Source organism: Molossus molossus, unplaced genomic scaffold (assembly GCF_014108415.1).
Source record: "Molossus molossus isolate mMolMol1 unplaced genomic scaffold, mMolMol1.p scaffold_m16_p_10, whole genome shotgun sequence".
NCBI lineage: Eukaryota > Metazoa > Chordata > Mammalia > Chiroptera > Molossidae > Molossus > Molossus molossus.
The window spans coordinates 54,090,336-54,113,168 of NW_023425345.1; the positions used below are offsets into that span (position 1 = coordinate 54,090,336).

Here is a 22,833-nt window from a genome sequence, read left to right on the forward strand (position 1 = left end):
GGTCTTTCCCCTCCCTGCACTTCGGAGCAGAGTCAGTTAACTAACCAACCAAACAAACAAAAACCCACCAATTCTGCTCCCTCAAATCCTGTCCCTCTCTACCCAAAGCCAACTTGTCCCCCCAAGTTCCTTTGATTCTATTCCTAAAGCATCTCTTGGGGTGATTACGTCCTCTCTGTTCCACAGCTATGGCCTTAATTGCAAACTTTAATTATCTCTCTCTGAGAAGTATGTGCCAGTTTTAAGAGTTGGAACCTAAGTTCAGATCCTGTTGTTCGATTTACTAGCTCAGCATCTCTGAAAGGTTGATTGCGCTGAAGAAGAAAGTTGAAGCCCTGACCGGTTTGGTTCAGCGGTTAGAGCGACGGCCTGCGATCCGGAGAGACTAGGGTTCGGTTCCGCTAAGGGCACGGACCTCGGTTGCAGTTTGTCCTCAGCAGGGTCGTGTGGGTGGCAACCACTCGATGTGTCCCTTTCACATCGATGTTTCTCTCTCACCCCCTCCCACTCTATCTGAGCAAAATATCAAAAAGTGTCCTCTGGTGAGGATTTAAAAAAAAAAAAAAAAAAGAAAGCATAAAGTTGTCGAGTGCTTAGTAGGGTATAAATACTTAACAGAGTGACAACTGCTCTCAGTTCATTGCAATTACTGCCGATAAACTCATACTTGAACTGTATCTTCTTGAGTGATATCCCAGTCTCTCCTACCATTGTTAGCTGGTGATGTTTCTAAAATATGCACATGATCTGACTGGGGTGCATACTTCAAAGCCTATTCTGACTCTTGGTTGCTTACGATGTACCTCTGACCAGATTTACTTTCCAGTATCACCTCTCTCCTCTCCTCTTTGGCACCCTAACTTAAACCCTCAATGAGGGAACAGGCCATAAACATTTGCACTTCTGTTTTCCTATAGAACCTGATTTATATTGTAGCATAAAAATTTACTTTTTGTGTATTTTTGTCCTCAGCCAGATTAAGAACTCCATAATAACACAAAATATGTCTTAATTCAAGCACAGGTCTCCATGTGAACTATTTTCATGTTTGTTTTTTTAATGTGGTGGGGGTGGGGGAGGAGCTCTACGTATCTTTTGTCTTTAAATGTAGCAAGTTCCAAAGCAATACAGTCGTCCCTCGCCACTTCATGCTTCTACTTTCTCAGCTTCATTCTATCACTTTTTTTTTTAATATATTCATTAAAAAGTTGATCAAGACAGTGAAAATGATACAGCGTGCACTCGGTTGTCTGAGTCAATTATACACCTGTGCACTACAATTACAATTAAAACGACTGTACGTATGGACTGTAGGCCTATGTATTCGAGCACCCCAGGAATCCTTCGATGCCAGGTGCAACCGCTCAAGTCTGGAACTGATTAACCGCGATAAACGAGGGACAACTGTATATCACAATATATGACTTTATTGCCAATGAATTACCTTTTAGGCTTTGGGAAATATGATCAAATTAAAAATCCATCAAGTGCCCTGGCTGGTGTGGTTTAGTTAGTTGAGTATCATCCCATACACTGAGAGGCCACCGGTTTAATTTTGGTCAGGACACATGCCCAGGTTGGGGGTTCCATACCCAGTAGGGGTTGTGCAGAATGTAGCCAATAGATGTTTCCCTCTCTCTCTCTCTCTCTCTCTCTCTTTCTCCCTCTCTCTCCCTCTCCTTTTTCCTCTCTCTAAAAAATAAATAAAAACATATTTTTAAATCCATCAAAGACGTTAACTAAACTTATGCTAATCACCGTGCAATATATACATATATCAAATCATCATGTACACCTTAAATTTTTATAATATTACATGTTAGTTATATCTCAATAAAACTGGGCTGGGGAGAAAAATCAGGAAATTGGTCACAGTCAACAAATACATAGTCCATCAAGTGAATTGAATTATATACTTCGATATGGCTTTTTGTTATACATTTGCTTTGCAACAATGACATTTTAAATAAGCAGCTATCATAACACTACCACCTTCTGTAATAAGTCAATAAACTTAATAGTAAGTTAATCAGTAGGTTTCTTTCAAATGCTCTCCTTCCTAAAGATATATCCTGTGAAAGAGTGTGGCCTTGTTCCTGCCTTACCCTTTTATTTGGCCTAGGAAGTTACATATAGAGAAATTAAGTGAACGAGTCAAGAGAAGTATGGGTTGTATCTTTTAAGAAAAGGAAAGGTTAGATTTATTGCTACTTCAGGGCATTTATTCTTAAGAAAAATAATTTATTTTCAGACAGGAACCATTTAGCCAATAATGGAGATCATTAATATCTTATAACGTGAATTTCCTATTAGGAAATATGTTGTTTGGGATATTATTTACATACTTGTCATGAAAGAAAAGCCATCTCTTCACCAGAGGTTCAGTGGACATATTTGCATAACCAATCCTGGCAGAAATGTGATGAATATACAAGTAAACACAATACCCAACCCTTCCTCACCTTCAACTTCTTGTCCTGTATTCAGCCAAAGTACTGAGTGCTTATTATGTGCCAAGCACAATGCTAAGCAACGCTCAGACACCAGACACCAGCCGGGTGTCCTACAATTCAACTCAATTCTGATATTATCTGCTCAGAGAGAGCATCGGATTCCACAGGTTAAGGGTTCAGTCCTACAAGACTCCCCACTCTCCCCTCTTTAGACACTAGTCACAAGTCCAGATTGTTACCTATTTCTCTGACCAACCAGCTACAGATTAGAAGTTCCCACAACCCCATCCTTGGATTGATTAATTTGCTAGAGCAACCAACAGAATTCAGGAAACCCAATTGCTCACTAGATTACTGGTTTATTAAAAAAGAATATAACTCAGGAACAGCCAAAGGGAAGAGATGCACAAGACAGAATATGTGGGGAAACAGGGCAGAGTTTCCATGCCTTCTCCAGGTGGGCCATCTCCAGGTGGGCATCTTGGTTTGTTCGCCAACCAGAAGGTCTCCAAACTTAGTCCATTTGAGGGTTTCGGAAGGCTTTATTTTATAGGCATGGTTAATTAAATCATTGACCAATGGAGATTGACTCAACCTCCAGTCCTCCCTCCCCTTGAAGATCAGAGTGGATTAAAGTTCCAGCCCTTGACTCACATTATGGGCTCTCTTGGAAACTAGCCTCCATCCTTAGATGTGGTCAGAAAGTCACCTCATTAACATAACAAAAGACACCTTTATTGTTCTTATCACTTAGGAAATTCCAAGGGTTTTAGGAGCACTTCTCTGTCCATAAAAGGGAAAAACACAAAAAATATATTTATTATAAATCACAGTATAATGTCTAGGTACCTGACCTCCTTTTATCCTTCTTACTAGATTGATCTAAAACAGGTCTCCCTATCTATAGTTTTTTCCTACTTTAATTCATTTTCAACCACCTTCAGATGAATCTTCCCTAAAGGTCTATTTGGCTAATGTTACTTTCCTAATCACAGTCTTCAATGGTTCTTCAGCCTCCCTAATTCCTTATTTTTAAAGTCCTCCAGCTCATGTCATACATTTCCAGTTTACTCTGTTTTTCTCCTTAATAGTTTACTACTCTTTCACCTTTTTCATAAAATTTTCCCTGTGTACCCCTAACAAGAGTTGCATCCTCCTCCTCTGTTCTTCTGTGGCATTTAATGCCGCTAATAGATTCTTTGAATGCTTTGTTTAATAGAACTATCTGTGAACATCTTAGAATCTCTAACAGATTGTAATCTCCCTGAAAGTAAGACTTCTATCCTATTGATCTTCATATTACCTGGGGAGCCAATTGTGATACCTTCACATAGTAGGAACTCAAATATTTTTTGAAAAATACTTGTTCATCCCTGGCCAGCATGGCTCAGTGCTTCGAGTGTCAGCCTTTGGACCAGAGGATCTCAGGTTTGATTTCCAGTCAAGGGCACATACCTGGTTTGCAGGTTTGGTCTCTGCCCCACTTGGGACACATTTGGGAGGCAACCAGTATGTCTCTCTCTCACATCCATGTTTCTCTCTCTCTTTTTTCTCTCTCTCTCCCTGTGTCTCTCCCTCTCTTCCACTTTCTCTTAAAAAAAAAAAAAATCAGTAAAAAAAATATCCTTGGGTGAGGATTAACAAAAACTATAAATAAATAAGTACCTATTCAAGGAATATTATAAAACTCTATGTCTTTTTCCTTTTCTAAGTGACACTTGGGACTTACCACATTGTAAAGATTTTTTATTGTTTTTGGAAACAGCAGGTATACATTTTAACATGAGTCCTGTCACTCTGGAAAAACTCATGTGTGACTTACAAGACTACTGTAAAAACCCTTCTGGTTCTGCTTTGAACTCAAAGAGTCTTTTTCAGAATCCTTTGCAATGTACATGAGAATCTTTCTTTCTTCATGATTTACCCTTTAGAGTAGCAAGATCTATCACATTCCAGAGTGTGGACAAGTGCACTGTTTTAAGGTTAAAATGGAACAGTACTTCATTAATGACCAACATAAAAATATTCTTCCCACATCTTCTAACCTGTATAAATTAATGGTACTGGTTTTTTGTCTTTCATTGTCTTGTGTTTCTGGTTCTTTCAGGTCTTTTTAATGTCCTCTTTCAAAGAAGACATTTTACTCAAAATTTCCTCACAAAAGTAACATTTTCATGAGCTGATGTGTAATCAAAGTAAGTCATACTTCTTATAATACTATTTAGTGGAAAGCCACTGTTACTATAGAATTCCAAAGCCCTATTTTGCTGGCATGACTTATAAAAGAAAGAAAATAAAAAATGGATTAGCAGCATTTTTTAAATCTGCATTTGGTGTCTTAAATGTGATACCAAAAAGACTGGTTTTTGCTCTGTAACTAAGATTGATCTTTTCTACAAGGTAAATTTCCTAAATACTTGTGGTATAATCTTTGTAGCGTATTCATTTATATAATATGAAAAGTTGTTATTGCAGTATAACAACTTTTTTTTTTATCTTTTGTGAAAGAATTTAATTATCCAAATCAATCCAAATTGATTTACTTTGAGTGAAAATGGTATATTTAATGAAGTGAAAATGGTATATTTAATGAAGTGTTAAAATTGGGATGTGTCTGTATCCATTGACATGGACTAAAATGCAGATGTCATGTTGAGAATTGGGACTAAAAAAAAAAACAGGATCTTCATCTCTGGGACGGGAGTGGGTGAAAAATAATTCAGAGGTCTGGTCCATTCAGTATATGCTAGATTTGTTAACAAGTGTGCCAGGATGGGTGGGACTTATTTCTAAATGAAATTATCACCACATTTAACATATTTCATGAATTCAGTTTAGTAACTTTTACTGAGAAACCCTGATGAAGAAAGTATCTTAGATGGAGGGACAGGGATGGAGAGACAGAGCTAAACCCTGATTGACTGTAAGGGCTTTATATCCAGAAGAGAAAGAAGATCCATTATCTTTACAGCTTAAAAAATCAAAGGAAAAAATGAAAGACCAACATAAAAACATCCTTCCTTAATTTGACCTGGATAAATTGGTGGTACTGTTTTGTCTCACTTTATAGGCGAGCAGAAGATGATGGAGCTCTGTGAGCTCGTAGGGATGGTCAATGATCCTGGCTGGTCAAAGCATAAAACTCTAACCCTTCTGTAGGCAGAAATCTAGGATGACACCCAAAATCCCTACCACCTGATATTCACACCCTCTATCATCCCCTCCCCTTTAGTGTTGGTGGACCTGTGAAAATGATAGGATAGTCATTTTCATGATTATGTTACATTATTAAGACTTCGTTGTAGCCGCACAAAGGAGGGATTCTCCTGATAGCTTTGAAGAAGTAAGCTATCATGGTCCAGCCGGTGTGGTTCAGTGGTTGAGCGTCAACCCAAGCACCAAGAAGTTGCCAGTTTAATTCCCAGTCAGGGCACATGCCCAGGTCGTGGGCCAGATCCCCAGTGGGGGGTGTTCAGGAGGCAGCCAATTGATGTTCTCTCTCATCAATGTTTTTATTTCTCTCTCCCTCTCCCTTCCTCTCTCTAAAATCAATAAACAAAACAAAAACAAAAAGAAGTAAGCTATCTTGGTGTGAGAGGATCAAGTTGTTAGAACATGAGTATGCCCCTAGGAGTTGAGGATGTGCCCTATCCTACAGCCAGCAAGAAAGCAGGGAACTCAGTCCTGCAATTACAAGAAATTTAATTTTGCCAACAACCTGAACAAGCCAGAAAGAGGCCCTCAAGCCTCAAATGAGATCACAGCCCCAACCAACAAATTAATTTTAGCCTAGTGAAATCCTGAGCAGAGAGCCCAGCTAACTCCTGTCCAGACTCCTGACCTACAGCAACTGTCAGATAATGAATGTTTTGTTTCAAGCCACTCCATTTATGGTAATTTGTTCCACAGCAATAGAAAACTAATACATGCCCACAGTCAATGTGATTGGTCAGGTGCTAAACAAGCCTGGCCAATCATTGTACAGGACTCAGAGACTGGTGTCTTCTCTTCTTTGTTGACAAACATAATAAACGTTGTTTCTTTAAAACTGCTGTGACCAATTGCAAATTGCAGTGGCCAAAGTTGCATATGGAGCAGCCTTTGATACAGTGGGAGAGAACAAAGCTGACTGTAAGAGACGTAGACTTTAATGCGCATTTCATTCTCTTGCCAACTCCAATGTTTGCCTATCTCAAATTCTCAAATTCTTTGAAAGACATCCATTAGAGTGGCACTCATGCTACAGCTCCTCCCCAGATTAGTAAGGAACATCATTGGGATTTGAGCCTAGACAGTCTAGTTTCAGAGTTGGTTTTCCTAAGCATTAATCACATAAAGAACTACAGAATTTCCTTGCCCATTAATTAAACAATTAATTTTGTTTTATCTGATAGAATTTAGAGCAGCTGCAGCTAGATCGAAGGAATGAATATAAGCAGAAAAAAATATAAGTATTCAGGTACTACTTTTAACCTAGGATTTAATGTATTTATAACCTGTCCCTCTTTCTAAAGTTAAGAAATCATTTTGTAAATGTTGATTTTATTGTACTGTCATTCATTAATTCTCCTATGTTTGGTTAAACATTTATTATCCCAAGATTATCCTTTGTATGACCTTATGTTCCCTTGGCTTCTCTGACCCCCATTAAGGCTCTGGGCTTTACTCCAAACTTTGTGCCTATCCTTCTCAGTCTCCCTTTCTGATTATTTTTTTATTACATGATCCCTGAATGTTAGAGGTTTTCAGGACTTGATCTTTGATGCTGTTTCTCTTTCACTCTACCCTCACCCTAGCTCACTTTATTCATTCTCATAGATTTATACTATTTATATGTTAACAAATCCTAATTTCCAAAAGAGGTATCTCATCTTTGAACCAGACCATAAAAATACCCATGTACTAATAACTTCACTCAGTTGTCTAATTGGCCATTTGAACATGTCCAGCATAGGATTTTGAATCTTCCCAATCACCCCAAAATGCTCCTCTGTCCACCCAGTTGCTCATCAAGCTAGGGGCATTCTCAACACACTTTTCTGTACCACAGTGATTGGGAAATCCTCTTGACTTTACATCCAAATGTACCTTGTGCACTGCAACTTCCTCTGTCTGTACTGTCACTACCATTTCTCACCTTTCTACCCCAACTGCATCTAACCAATTTCTTTATTTTTTTGGTTCCCCAACCCATCTCATCAGTATCATCCTGCCCACACTCCTCATTTTCAAAATGCACAAAGGACATTCCCCAACCTGTCCTGGCCCTTTCTTCACAAGACCTTAGTACATGCTATTCATTTCGCTTGAAAAGGTTTCATTAGCTTACACGCATCCTTCAGGTTTCAACCTGCACATCACTTACTTCGGAGGTCTCCTTTTCTTTTCTACCCAAATTAGATTTTTCTTCATCATTTTCCCAACCTTTTGTATCACAAACAATACTGCAATGAATAACCTTGTACAACTTATATTTGGTTTTTGTACAGTTGTTTATCCTAGGTAGTTTGGTCAAACCAAAAAGCACCTCTAAATTTTAATAGATATTGAAAAATTCTCGGGAGTTCTACCATTTGGTGTCATCACCAATGACATATGAAAGTGCTTATTTTCCCAGAGCCTTAAAAAAAAAAAAAAAAAAGTATAATTAAACTTCTGAATTGTTACTAGTCTGGTAGATGAGAAACTGCATTTCAGTGTAGATTGAGTTTGAAAGGCTTTTATAAAAATTGTTATCTTTTCATTGTTAAAGGGTCGAGTAGGATCTCTCTCTCTCTCTCTCTCTCTCTCTCTCTCTCTCTCTTTCTCTCTCTCTCTCTATTAGTACATGTTGTTGGCCCTGTTTCTATTAGGTTCTTAATATTTTTAGGGAACTCTTCATATATAGAAAGATTAGCCTTTATCAGTGACACATTGCAAATATTGTGCTTTCATTTACATTTCTCTTTTGATTCTATGACATTTTTGGTCTTGGTAGAATTTGTCAGTTTTCAGATTTCTTATTAAACTTATCAATCCTTTCTTGTGGGCTTCTGGATATTGAGTCAAAATTAGAATGGCTCTCCCCACTTTGAGGTTATAATGAATTACTCCAATTTTCTTTTAGAACTTCTACTCTCTTTTTTTTTCTTTTTCTTTTCTTCTTAATGTTTAAAACTCTGATATATTTAGAACTTATCCTGATGTCAATGGATATATAAATCCAAATTTCCCTTTGTCCAAGTTACTATCCAGTTGTCCCAACACCATTTATGGAAAGTTCATTTGTAGTCTTCTGCCGATTTGAGGGCCACTTTTATCATATACTACATTCCAAAACGTTTTGGTCTCTCTTTCTGGACTTTCTCATAGCTCTTTATCTATCTAATGCCTACTTTCTTACCAGACTGTGAGTTGTGTGAACCTAAGCACTGTTCTTTTTGTTTGGTCTGTGTCCTCAGAGTTTAGAATGTGCCTGGCACAAAGCAAATGCTCAATACATTTTTGCTATATTTGAGAATGTTTGCGAAGCTCTGGGAGAATGTTCCTTGTCCCCCACAAATAGGTTTAAACAAAGTTGTTATTTTTAATTTAATAAATATTTTACAGAGCATGAAAATAAAGAAATGTGTGGTAGACAATATACAGTATCCTGTGCCTCATTTGAGGTACATAAGAGTTGTTCTTAAGGAAAATGTTAATTAGTTTTAATCAGAAACATTTCATTTCATCTGTATATTAACAGGAGTCAAAGAATATTGAAATGTTAACATCTAAACAAAATACTTATATTAAGCACAAATAAGATACAATCAAATTTTATATACAGTAGACAGTGAGACTTTGAAGATGTTCATTTCATTCTTTCATCTATTTCTAAGTAACCCTGGAGATCCAAAATATCAAATAAGTTGCAGTTTTTCTTGGAAGCATAATTTCAAAACTGAAGAAATCATCTAGCTCACATCTGAGCCTGGACCATCAGGCCCCCACATCTGCTTTTCAATGCAACTCCACTGTTCTCTTGTTGATGTGACTTCATTTGGTCCTCACAACAGAAATACCTAGTAGGGCATTCTCTCCTTTTTACAGACAAGAAAATTCAGATAATTATGTACTATAAGTGTCAAAGAATTTGGAGATTTGCAAAGATATCAGGATATATTCCTTGCAAGTGTCAATAACCTAGTGTATGTAAAAAGTGCAGCATTCCGTTATAGAATTATTCATACATTCAAATAATTTTATCTCGCCTGGCTGGTGTGGCTCAGTGGTTGAGCATAGACCCATGCACTAAGAGGTCACCAGTTCAATTCCCGGTCAGGGCACATGCCCAGGTTGTGGGTCTAATCCCCAGTGGGGGGCATGCAGGAAGCAGCCAGTCAATATTCTCTCTCATCGGTGTTTCTATCTCTCTCTCCCTCCCCTATCCTTTCTCTAAAATCAATAAAGAAAAAAAAAAGAAAAAAAAAACAACAAATAATTTTATCTCATTCTTCACTGGCAAAGCAGCAGCATGAAAAGCCTAAAAGCAAGCAACTTCAGTAGTATGCAAACACATCACAAACATCAGACATGCATGAGACAGTAAATAGCTAACTAAATGTTAAGTTGTAACAACATGTTTAATAATGGTTTTAATAGTATTAAAAATAAAAGCCCAAGATATCCTTCCTCTATTTAGGAACTGATGCTACATTTCCCCATCCCTTATTATTGGGATAACTATTATATGTATGTATATACATATGTATGTGTGGCTTTGTTTTTCCTTTCTTGTAAAGGCATTGAATTTAAAATTCTTAATTCTATGCAAAGCTAACTCTTTAAGAATGAAATATTCTGTGACAGATACCTTATTATACTGTTCAAAAGAAAAAGAAAAAAAAACATAGGACTGGAGTATTAAAGATCTAGACTTAATCCAGCTGTTAACATGAATTCAATATATAGTTACACTGAATTAATTTGTACAAGTTGCCAGCTTCTCTAGTTATCTGCTACACCTGAAAAATGAGGGAAATCTGTAATAATATCCCTAATATCCATTCGGGCTTCAAAAAAACAGAAATCTTATAGTTCTATGATCTGCCTCTAAACATACCACTTTTTATGACTATCCAGATACCAATTTTAACTGATCACATTTACCAGACTAAACAGTAGCGACAAAAGAGTATCTTAGCCCTGGCCGGTTTGGCTCAGCGGTTAGAGCGTCGGCCTGCGGTCCAGAGAGACCCGGGTTCGGTTCCCACTAAGGGCGCGTGCCTCAGTTGCAGTTTGTCCCTGGCCCTGGTCAGTCATGCGGGTGGCAGCCACTCAATGTGTTCCTTTCACATCGATGTTTCTCTCTCTCTCTGTTCCTCTCTCCCTCCCACTCTACCTGAACAAAAAATGGAAAAATGTCCTCAGGTGAGGATAAAAAAAAAAAAAGAGTATCTTCATTTGGATAGTTATGGCACACTCTGCAAATAAAAAAATAACTATTGAGTAAAACTGCAAGAATTCTGCAAAATAACCTAATTAATGAGCATTTCCCAGGTTTGTAGCATGTTGCAATTATATGCATAACAGTATTTCAGCTGAACAACTTAAAATCATTTCCTTCTCTAAAATAGAGTAAATTAATAAATCTACACAATCCATGGAAATTGTGTACATTTTGTACCACATGTTCACTGATAAACTATAAATCTGCCTGGTGCCTAAATAATAGAGCTGAAAGTTAACTCCATTTGATTTGTGATGTTGCACAGAGTTCCTGGAATCCAGAGGTCTAGTTCCACTGGCATGTGCAGTCTATAGGTTCCTGGAGAGTGTACATGATCTCAGTGCCATTTCCTGCACAGTACAGAGGCACAGTCAAGTTCCGCACTCCATTTTCTCGACAACACTTGCAGAATCTTAGGTGGCTGTCGATGTTGATGTTATATATGGTAGCTGATGGGCATTTTCCATCACAAGATGCAACACTAATCTATAAGAAGAGACAATGAGAAAAAAACAAATGGAAAAATCTGGTTAGTTAATTCTACTAAGAAGTCAAACCAAAGCAAGGCTTTCTTATCACTTCACCTCTCAAGCTTCTGCATATTAGAAGAGTGCAAAACATATTAGGTTGAAGCTTAGTAACTTAGTTCTCTGGCAATGCCTAAGACAGCAATGCTAACATAACTCAAAGTATGAAATGTGCTCACATAACTGGACAGGTGTCTGCAATATATTAATCATAATCAAATGAGTCTGTTGTGACCCATATTGTATCATGGCTCAAGGAAACTATGGAATTGGATAGGTCATATTAAAGGAAGTAAAGTTAGAACTAGGACTATTTTTGCTGAGTAAAATTGCATAGTTAAGAAAATACTTAGTCAAATATATTTAGATTTCATTTCCATCTCTCTGGATTGCAGTTATCATTCAGAACTTTTTATTATGTATGCTAAGAACAATTCACATTTCTTCACAAACAAAATATTTTAATATTAGAATTTAGGAATAATTGCAAAGGTAAATATTGTACACGTGGTCATTTTATTGGCTTACAAACTTATTAGTGCTGAGACACATATACTTCTGGAAGGACACATGCCCTTTATGTGACAGGTGACATCTTCCCACTTACAGAGCTTTGACTAATACAGTCCTGTCTCCGTATAACTGATTTAATGATCACTTTCTGGCATATTCTTTCTTCTCGTTTACCTGATAAAAAATAGAACGTATTTATTCATTAAAGGGCTTATGTCAACATATGACTATATTGAAAATTAAAATATTTACATAAAATACATTTCTATATTAAGAGATATGTAAAATTTCCCTCATATTTTATGTTTAATATTTATTTTCACCGCCCTGGCCGGTTTGGCTCAGCGGTTAGAGCGTCGGCCTGTGGTCCGGAGAGACCCGGGTTCGGTTCCCGCTAGGGGCATGTACCTTGGTTGCAGTTTGTCCCCGGCCCTGGTTGGTCGTGCGGGTGGCAGCCACTCGATGTGTCCCTTTCACATCGATGTTTCTCTCTCTCTCTCTCTCTTCCTCTCTCTCCCTCCCACTCTGTCTGTACAAAAAATGGAAAAATGTCCTCGGGTGAGGATTTAAAAAAAAAAAAAAAAAATTTATTTTCACCTTCTAAATAGATTTTCTTTCATATTTTATAGCTTTATACCTATCTTTGTATTTTATTGTCAGAATAATTACCATAATCACAAATCAAAAATATTCCACACATATAGTAATGCTAACATCAACCTCTGCATTAAAAATGTATTTAAAATTCTAAAAATTAATATAATTTTTAGATTGAATCATGGTATGTATAAGTAAATACATATACATAATGAAGGCATCTGTAAATATATACATAAATGTATTTTGAAATTAAAAACAAATAGATTATAAATCCTATTATCCTAATGTATATTAATAAAAAATCAAGCACAAATGTAATTGAACTATTTATAAACCATGTTTAAATGTATGGATGAGTGATGTTAACTTGATTTTATGGCTCTGAAACAATCTCTTAGGATTTCAAATGAAAACATTTTGTATTAATTAATGACATATTAATATGCCTCTGTGTGTGTGATGGATTATCACTTGGATATACATTAAGAATATGTATTTATTGCTGTATGTAATGGATATAACCTAGTTCCCTGCACCCTCCACCCCTTTTATTCTGCACTATTTTTCTTTACATCATTCATTACTTACTGACATAATAATATATATTTATGTGTTCACTCTTTCTTCCCCTTCTCGATGATATGCAGTATGCATGCAGATACTGTCTTATTAACTACCATAGTCCCAGTACTAAAAAGCTGTCTGGTACATGGTAGGCACTCAATAAAAATTGCTGTGGCTCAGGGGACTGAGCGTCATCCCATGGCCTGAGAGATCCCAGTTCGATTCCCGATCAGGGCACATGCCCAGGTTGTGTGCTCGATCCCCAGTAGGGGGCGTGCAGGAGGCAGCTGCTCAATGTTTCTCACATCAATGTTTCTAATCTCTCTCTCTCTCTCTCAGAAATCAATAAAAACCTATTTTAAAAAAATTGGTTTGATAAGTTAGTTCATTCAATGAGTGAAATTGGGACAGCATGCATTTATTTTGAGTTGGTGGGATTTGTCTGTACCATGAGGCCTTTCCTCTCCGTTCCTCCGGACTTTGTTGTAACACATGCAGTTTAGCACAGCACCTGTGATAATCCCTCCAGTATCCACATTTCTCCAGTATAGCCTGGTCACACAAAGCAAGGACTACAGACAGGAGTTCTTTGATACCCAAACTGAAAGTTTTTTACAAGTCCTTATACATCAGATAGAAAAACTGAGGTCAATTGTTCCTGTTCTGCAGCTTCCAAGAGCTTAGTAGAATCAAAAGATCCCAGGCCTAGCCCTTAAATAGTCCTTAATCTGTTTCTGATGAATGTGATCAACTTTTCTGAACCTTCATTTACTCTTCTAGAGGGGAATCCATACCTACCTTCCCATTAGCTCCCAGAACTTATAAAAATTAGTTGTAGTACTGGCTCTGATGGGCTTAACAGAGTATCTATGTGTGACAGTCAATAAATGGTATGAATACGATCAGTCACACAGGTCTTCTGTCCATCCTAAAATAACATAAATGTACTCACTTCTCTAATAATAAACATGGAGTTACAGAATCCAAGGTGGTAACATCTGCTATGATTCTATTCCCATATATCATACCTAAAGAAGAGTCTAGACTGAAGAAGCAGAGGAAAAAGACAAAAGATATGAGATCATAAAAGTATAAACTTCCTCTGATTTGGAGCCTAATTTTGTTCCTTGGGTGTCTGACACAATGACTACTGGATATACATTTTTACATTTGGTTCATGGAATACTGAATTAAAATTTGCTTTTTTTCTAACAGAAAAATGTTAATTCGTGTGTGTCAAAGAGTCCTAGTAATTAAAAATGTATACGTGGCATTATACTATTTACAAAAGTCCCAGCAATAAAAACTGTTATGAGTTGTATACCCTAAGAAGCCTGAAACACCAATCAGAAAGAATATATGTACCCCCATGTTCGTAGCAGCACTATTTACAATAGCTAAGATCTGGAAATAGCCCAAATATCCATCAGTAGACGAATGAATAAAAAAGCTGTGGTACATATATGCAATGGAGTACTATGCAGCTGTAAGAAAGAAAGATCTCTTATCCTTTGAGATGACATGGAGGGACCTGGAAAGTATTATCCTAAATGAAACAAGCCAAACAAAGAAAGACAAGTATCATATGATCTCACTTATTTGTGGCATATAATGAACATAACACTCTGAGGAATGGCGTAATCCCAGAGACGTGGAAGTGGGGTACAGACTGACAATCCCCAGAAGAGGGGGTGGGTGGGGAAGAGATAAACCACAGAACTTATATGCATGTATGCATGAACAATAGACATGGACAACAAAGCTGGAGACAGGGCAGGGAGGGAGGTGGAGGGAATCAGTGGGGGGGAAAAGAAGAAACACTTGTAACAAAAATAAATTAATTAATTAATTTAAAAAAAAACTGTTATGGGTTGAATTGTGTCTTCCAAATATTCCTATGTAGTTCAGAAATGACTTTATTTGGAGATAAGGTCATTGCAGTGGTAATCAAGAGAAAATGAGGTCATTAAGGTGGGCCCCAATCTAACATGACTGATATCTTTATAAAAGGGGGAAGTTTGGCCCTGGCCAGTTTGGCTCAGCGGTTAGAGCGATAGCCTGCGGTCCAGGGAGACCCGGGGTTGGGTTCCCGCTAAGGGCACGTATCTTGGTTGCAGTTTGTCCCCAGCCCTGGTTGGTCATGCAGGTGGCAGTCACTCGATGTGTCCCTTTTACATCGATGTTTCTCTCTCTCTCTCTCTCTTCCTCTCTCTCCCTCCCACTCTATCTGAACAAAAAATGGAAAAAAAATATATATCCTCGGGTGAAGATTAAAAAAATAATAATAAAAAATAAACAAAAATAAAAGGGGGAAGTTTGGAGATAGATACACATAGAAGGAGAACACCTTGTGAACGTGAAGACAGCCATCTGCACGCCAAGGAGAGGCCTGGAGCAGATCTCTCCCTCACAGTCCCCAGAAGAAACCAGTCCCGCAGACCTTCTAACCTCCAGCACTGTGAGACCAGAGATTGCTAAATCAGCCAGCTTGTGGTACTTTGTTACAGCACTGGCAAACTAACACATTATCAGATCAAATGTCAGGCCATCTTATGTTGAACTTCTTTGCTTGTCGTGGGTAGGTTTGCGTGTGTCAGATTTGGCTTTTCACATTCAGTAAATGAGAACTCAGTCATTCTAGTGCTCTGCTGGTCGGCAGACAACCTCGGTGAGCGTCTGCCCTCTGCCCAGGCTCATTCTGGTCACGCCTCGAAGTCGGACTGGCCAGGAGGCGGGCTGTGAGCAGGTCTGGAGTGGAACCCATGGCTCACGAGAAGCATGGGCTGGAAAAGTTATTTAACCCCTCTATAAGCTGAAAATCTGGATAAATCCGCGGGAATCAGAATAGCTGTACTGGAATTTTGCGAGGCATAGAGTGTGGAAAATGCAGGAGCATTCCTGATCTATAAGCTGCGATTATGTTCAACAGAATATATCATACTTCTATTCAATATGAATGGACAGTTCTAAATAGGCAAGACTATTTCTTACGTATTTATGGGATCTAGCCTTTCATGAAAAAGTTCGGAAGTGTCCCCTGGAGGCACGATAATTTGTGTGTAAGCAGCCAGCCCTGCACCGTGGGTAACCATGGCATCGTTACCCTGGCTGAGCTGTCCCCTTTCACCTGAAAGCTTCTCGAAGTTGTAAAATTACTGTCTGTGCTAAGTTTCCCAAAACTCCCATTTTTATCTTGACATAAATTCATAAACACTTTAAAAATAAAAACGGCTGCACTAATATTCCTCCAATCTATTTCAGTCCTTAAAATTACGGAAAATCACTATGAAATAAACTTGATAATCTAAACAAATGTAAAATATATTGCTTGCACATAACTTTATCCAAATAATTATTGGGAAGTTTTACAAATAGGATTTAAATATGCTCATTAAATTGGCATTTTACAAATGTCTCATACAGAACCACAGATTTGTCCAATAGGTTTGGAGAATACTGCACTCTGAATGTCCTTATTGGGGCCAAAATGACATTCTCAGCAGAGCCGACTTAACCTTGTGTGGTTCAGCACGGTCCATGTAAATCTGACCATAGAGCACATTTAAGCTTAAAACCTATGAAAGTCCTAGGCAATACCTTTTGGGAAATGCAACAATAAAGAAACTTCTAATATTTAAATTAAATTTTATGTAAAAAAAACAAAAACAAAACATTTTACTCATACTCTAAAAGATGAAGACCAAATTACAAAATAATCAACCACATGATACAAAAACATTTAGATAATATACATTATAAAATTTGTTTCTTTCTATATATCATAGGAACTGAGTTTTAGAGGAAAAATCATAGAACAATTAAAACTGGTCTATCAAATGAGTCGATGTAATAGGTCCTCACTTACAGATCTTGCAACAGCCTTCATTATAAAGCTTTACAATCCCTTCATTCTAGGAAGAGAGAAGGAATAAAGTCAAAACCACAGTGTTTGTTCATTTCCTCTTAGACTAGAAATAGAAAGCTAATTTTTTTAATATTTTTATTAAGTATTACAAGTCTTTACAGGAAAATGACTGGAATTTAAATTTTTTAATAAGAATTCCTTTTTTAAAAAAAATTAAGAGCAGATATTTGTTTAAAACTTTGTTATTTATTCATTAGTAATATGAAAGAGTGCAAAAAGACTAACTTACTTAAAAGAACACATTTTAAATACTACAAAAACACTTCTTCCCAAAGCAAAGTACAAGCAGGTACTCTAAATAGAGGCCATTATATTTTTCAACTCCTCAAAATAATGTAAGCTACTCTATGAGACTAGATTGAGTTTCTGAATGTAACTGAATGTTGAAATGGTATCTTTTCTTTTAACATTTTATTATTTTTTAAAACTCTCTACTTCAGGATGGCTCCTGCCTAAGGCTAGCCACCCTCACTAAAAAAGGACATCTTGAAAAAAAATTAAAGAGGTTGAACTATTGCCCCACACAATAGAGCAAAGCTTACTTTTCATTAGGGATTATTATCTATTAAATAATTAAAGCTACAGAGAATCTTTTTTTTTTTTTTATTGTATCACTTTCCCATGGGAAAGAAAGTTGTTCCAGAAACCTTCAAAGTTAGTCATAAAAAGGAAAAAAAAAAAATTGAATCACTTTTAAAAATCTGCTGTCCCAATGGACTCTTCTCTGAGAGAACAGGGAACTGGAGAACAAAACTGAAGGACCAGCAACACTGTGGCATGTGCTCAGTTCCACGGGGGCCTGTGCTCAAAGAAGCTAAGACAAATTTCACTTAGGCTAGTATGCAGTAAAAAGTGAACTACATCATAAGTCTGGCTCTGTGTTTAAGAAAGAGAAAATCATCCAAGCTCTGATTGATTAGTTTATTGATCCATATTGAAAAAGAGGCTAGGTCTGCTGATCAAATGATTTTTCAATAATCCTTTATCTACACATTAAGAACTGCGAGATAGTCCTGGTCGGTTTGGCTCAGCAGTTAGACCGAAGGATCTCAGGTTTGATTCCCAGTCAAGTACACATACCTGGGTTGCAGGTTTGATCCCTGGCCCCGGTCGGGGTCATGCAGGAGTCAACGGGTCGATGTGTCTCTCTCACATTGATGTTTCTCTCTCTCTCTCCCCCTCCCTCCCTTCCACTCTGTCTAAAAATCAATGGAAAAATATCCTTGGATGAGGGTTAAAAAAACAAAAACAAAACAGAGGTAGCACAATGTCTATTCAGGGAGAGTGAAAATTATTTGGAATACCATATATAATGACCAACTGAGGAAATATAGAGCTTTCATGTATATATGAAACTAAAACATTAACCAAAATAAATCAGCTACAATATATGGATGCCCTTGGAAAACATATTAATTATTTCCTAAATTATATTTAATTCTAAATTTTCTTAGATATAAGAAGGTACAAACCAGTTTGCATTCAGTCTCATTAAAAGGGGGACAGACCATACTGTAGTTCAGAATCATTGTTCCTTCATCAGTCTTGACACATTCATATGTGGTACAGTTATAGTGCCACATGCTCCCCTCCTAAAAATAAAAGAGAAAGGAACTGTTTTGCTATTATATAATCTGCTATATTTCTTAAGAATATATTCTATCCTTCTGACTCAAAAGTCAAGTCAAGATGCAGAAAGCTTCTTGTAACATAAAATGTCCATCTGGAAATGTCCACAAATCCTTACTTAAATTATTAAAAAATATATATGTATATATATATATGGGGGGGGGTGTGTGTGTGTGTCTGTGTTTGGTTTCATACTAGAACTCAGATGTAAATGTGAAGTAAAGCAATAGAGAGGAAAGAGGCAAAAGGTAACTGTTTCTACTACAAAATTAATGATCTAATTTGGTCAAGTGTCAAAGGTCTTGCTCTCCTCTTTCCCTCACTAATTATAAAACAACAAATCATACTATGTAATACACCTCCTTTTTTGAGATTTGTTTGTTTTTCCTCCCACTCCCTTATTACCAAAATATTAAAAAATCTTCAGATGATAGTAATTGTTGACTTATGGTTCTAGTTTTATATACCTTGTGGTTATTTTAAAATCTAGTCCCATTATTTTAATTTTTAAGTGTAATAACTGTTTATTTCAATCCTGATGTCAGAATTCCTGTTTAGAAATAAAGTCTACTAAACATAATTATTACATACTTATTGAGCTATAATTGTTGATCTATATTTTTACTTTTTATAACCTGCATTTTAAAATGCTAGTCAAGCCCAGCTGGTATGGCTCAGTGGTTGAACATCGACCCATGCACCAAGACATCACCAGTTCGATTCCAGTCAGGGCACATGCCCAGGTTGTGGACCAAATCCCCAGTGGGGGCATGCAGGAGGCAGCCCATCGATGTTCTCTCTCATCGATGTTTCTCTCTCTCTCTCGCTTTCTCTCCCCCCTCCCTTCCTCTCTCTCTAAAATCAATAAAAGAAAATAATTTTTTTTTTTTAAAAAGTAAAATGCTCATCAAACTCTGGCTTAAAAATTTCTGTGGACCAGTAAAGATTTTTAACTAACTACCTTTTCTCTAAATTTTCTTTTAGTTTATGAATGGCTCCAGGTCTTCTATGAACCTTAATTGGGAAAAAAAAACCTACAAATCCAGGTGTAAAAGAATATAAAATATTCAAATTCATAAAACACAGTACTATCTGATTTATCTGAAATTAAAAAATTAATTATCTCATAGACATTAGATCTCTAGATAACTAAAGCTTATCTTGGAAAGAGCCAAGAATTGATGGTCTTGATGTATATTCACCTGTACCACATTTCTTGTGTTCTCAAAAAAATATATTCAGAACATAATTTAATGTTTTATTTCCATTTCAGGGATACCACCATGAATATTAATTATATATACCAATGGTTCCTGGATTATCAATATCTATAGAGTTTATGTTGCCCTTTTTTACTAAAATCACCAAATAACTATTTTTTCAAGTATTCTCTGATTCCTCTTCTGTCACTGTGACCCATGTCCCCTCGTCATTTCAGAAGTTTCCTTATTTAAAAAGATTCCCTGTTATAAAATACAGATTAGAAAACAGAAATACCAGTAGGAAAAACAGACAAACATCAATAACACTATATAAATCAATAACACTATTTTGCACATAATTGTAAAACAATAGACTATGGTACAAAAAGATAATTGTTCATTTTTCTTAGTTAATAAAATGTACAGGATAGGAAAAAATCTGTTTTCCTTTTGGGTATGTAGGTAATTCCATGTAATTACGAACACCAGAAATAATATCTTACAGATAATTAAACTATTAATGGAAAAAAAGATGTGATGATAGCAATAATAAATTGGAACTACCTTCAGGTAAATTATAAACACAGTATTCACCTTCCTAAATCTGACCACACCACTAACAAAATTATAAAGTTTCAGTAAAAATTCTAGGGAAGAAGTAGGTCAGTCTGCAAACCTATAGAGAGTTATTATGAGATAACGGGAGAATTTTGAATAATTATTTTATTGTTTTTGGTATAAAGATGTGCTATAGCATTAATGTCTCTTAAGATCTTTTTTTAAAAAATTTGTCATATAGCGTAAATCCTTAATCTTATATATCCACTGAAACCATCAATACCTGAAATAAAGTGCTAACATTTTTCATTTCAGATTTCCATTGAAATGCTTCATTTCAAATAAGTAAATAAAATATATAACATTGTTCTATTCCTTTGTAGTGATTAGAAGTTAGCATTTCTCAAAGCCCATTCCTCACATCTAAAAAAAATGTGGAGATCTATGATAAAATAAGTTTGAGAAATGAGTTAAATATGTTTCTTTACAACAAAAATTATCAGATAGTTTAGAATGTAACTGTATCTTGTCCACAGTTAAGTGTGCTGAATATGGGAATGTTTATTGTATGCAGAACTCTATAATGTGTATGTGACATTCTGAAAACTTATTTGACTTCAGAATGTCTTCTTCAGCCCTGGCCGGTTTGGCTCAGCGGTTGGAGCATCGGCCTGCGGTCCAGAGAGACCTGGGTTCAGTTCCCGCTAAGGGCATGTACCTCGGTTGCAGTTTGTCCCTGGCCCTGGTTGGGTCATGTGGATGGCAACCACCCAATGTGTCCCTTTCGCGTGATGTTTCTCTCTCTCTCTCCCTCCCTCCCACTCTATCTGAACAAAATATCGAAAAATGTCCTTGGGTGAGGATAAAAAAAAAAAAAAGTGTCTTCTTCAGAAAAATAGCATAAAGAGCTATTCTCAAAGGAACATTTTTAGGAAATAAGGAATTCATACCTCATATATAACTGATGTTTCATTTTCTATTTGGAATTTGCAGGATACATTTTTGCAGGTACCACAACAATTATAATCACTTGGAGATGGAACATATACCTGGTGCTGTGCATGATAATAAGACACTGAATTAGCCCTACAACACCACCAATATATAATTAATTAGTTCTGAAAGTACTTCCCAACATAAATATATGCTCTCTCAAAACACCTGTAAGCCTTTCTAAGGTTGAATTTAAAGCACTTCATATAAGAATTGACTTTATATAGCTATAACCTTCACATCTACCAGCCAAGATTTTTCAAGCAGGTGTAACATCTTCAGGTCAAGCTAGCTATAGATAATAAGACTTCTGAAGCTCAAGGTCATACACAGGAAAAGGAAAATATGCATTATAAAGAAATGTTCCACATTAATAGATCATTGGATAACTATTCAAGTGTATATTTTTAACTTATGGAGTATTCCCTAGTTTAAAATCTATAGCTGCCAGGTTATGATTGATTAACTCTCACCAGAATGACTTGTAAAGAATACTTACAATGTCACATTCTTTTGAACAATTCACCATTGTAAAATTCAGAGTGTGAAAGCCTGTATAGTTATCTCTTTCTTCCAGACACTCTATTGTATAACAAAAGTCCCCTTCCAAATACTTTATCATAGATTGGCCTGGATTCAACACTGACACTTTTTGAAATACGCACACATCATCTTTTTCTAAGGAAAGAAAAATAGTCAACACAAGTACAATACTTAGTACTGAGTTTTTAATCAATTAGTGCAATTTTTACTTAAATCTATGTTTTCATTGTGATGTGCAATTTTTTCAAAACCAATAAGGACCTTCACCTTTATATATTGTTAATTACTCAAGAATTTAGTTAAATAATAAATGTAGCACATTTATTCCTTAACATACAATAAGAAATTGGTCTGTAAACTCAACTGCTATTTACTGATTGAACTTCCTCCAAAAGCTATACTTTATAGTAGATTCCAGAATTTCAGACCTAAGAATCTGTCAAGTTACATGCTGTCTCCTCTTCTAGACACATAACGTGACAATTTGGGGGAATGGATATAGATCAAGGCAAAATCTAAATTAATGGTAGCAGGTCTCTTCATGATGGGATTCTGTAACATTTCATGGTTTTTAATTGTTATTTTGAGAATAAATTTTCAATTTTGTTGTGTTGCAAAATAGAGTCATGTAAATCATACTTCATGATGAAGGCTGCTGATATACTGTGCTATCATATCATTAACAGTGGCATGACCCCTACTGGGGATTGAGCCCACAACCTGGGCATGTGTCCTGACTGGGAATTGAACCAGCAACCTCTTGGTGCATGGGTCAATGCTTAACCACTGAGCCATACCGGCTAGGTGATGTCTATTTATTAAAGTATATGAACCCTAGCATCAACTTTGAATACTG

At 36.4% G+C, this 22,833-nt stretch overlaps 1 protein-coding gene across 1 annotated transcript in view; it reads right to left on the reverse strand.

The window, feature by feature from the left end:
* Positions 1–11,208: 11,208 nt before the first annotated feature.
* OTOGL (otogelin like) overlaps positions 11,209–22,833 on the reverse strand; it is a 135,014-nt gene continuing 123,389 nt past the window's right edge. Inside the window, 6 exon segments of the mRNA XM_036252659.1 lie at positions 11,209–11,409; positions 12,058–12,137; positions 16,993–17,038; positions 18,525–18,644; positions 21,392–21,496; positions 21,934–22,112. Coding sequence (XP_036108552.1) covers positions 11,209–11,409; positions 12,058–12,137; positions 16,993–17,038; positions 18,525–18,644; positions 21,392–21,496; positions 21,934–22,112 — 731 coding nt within the window.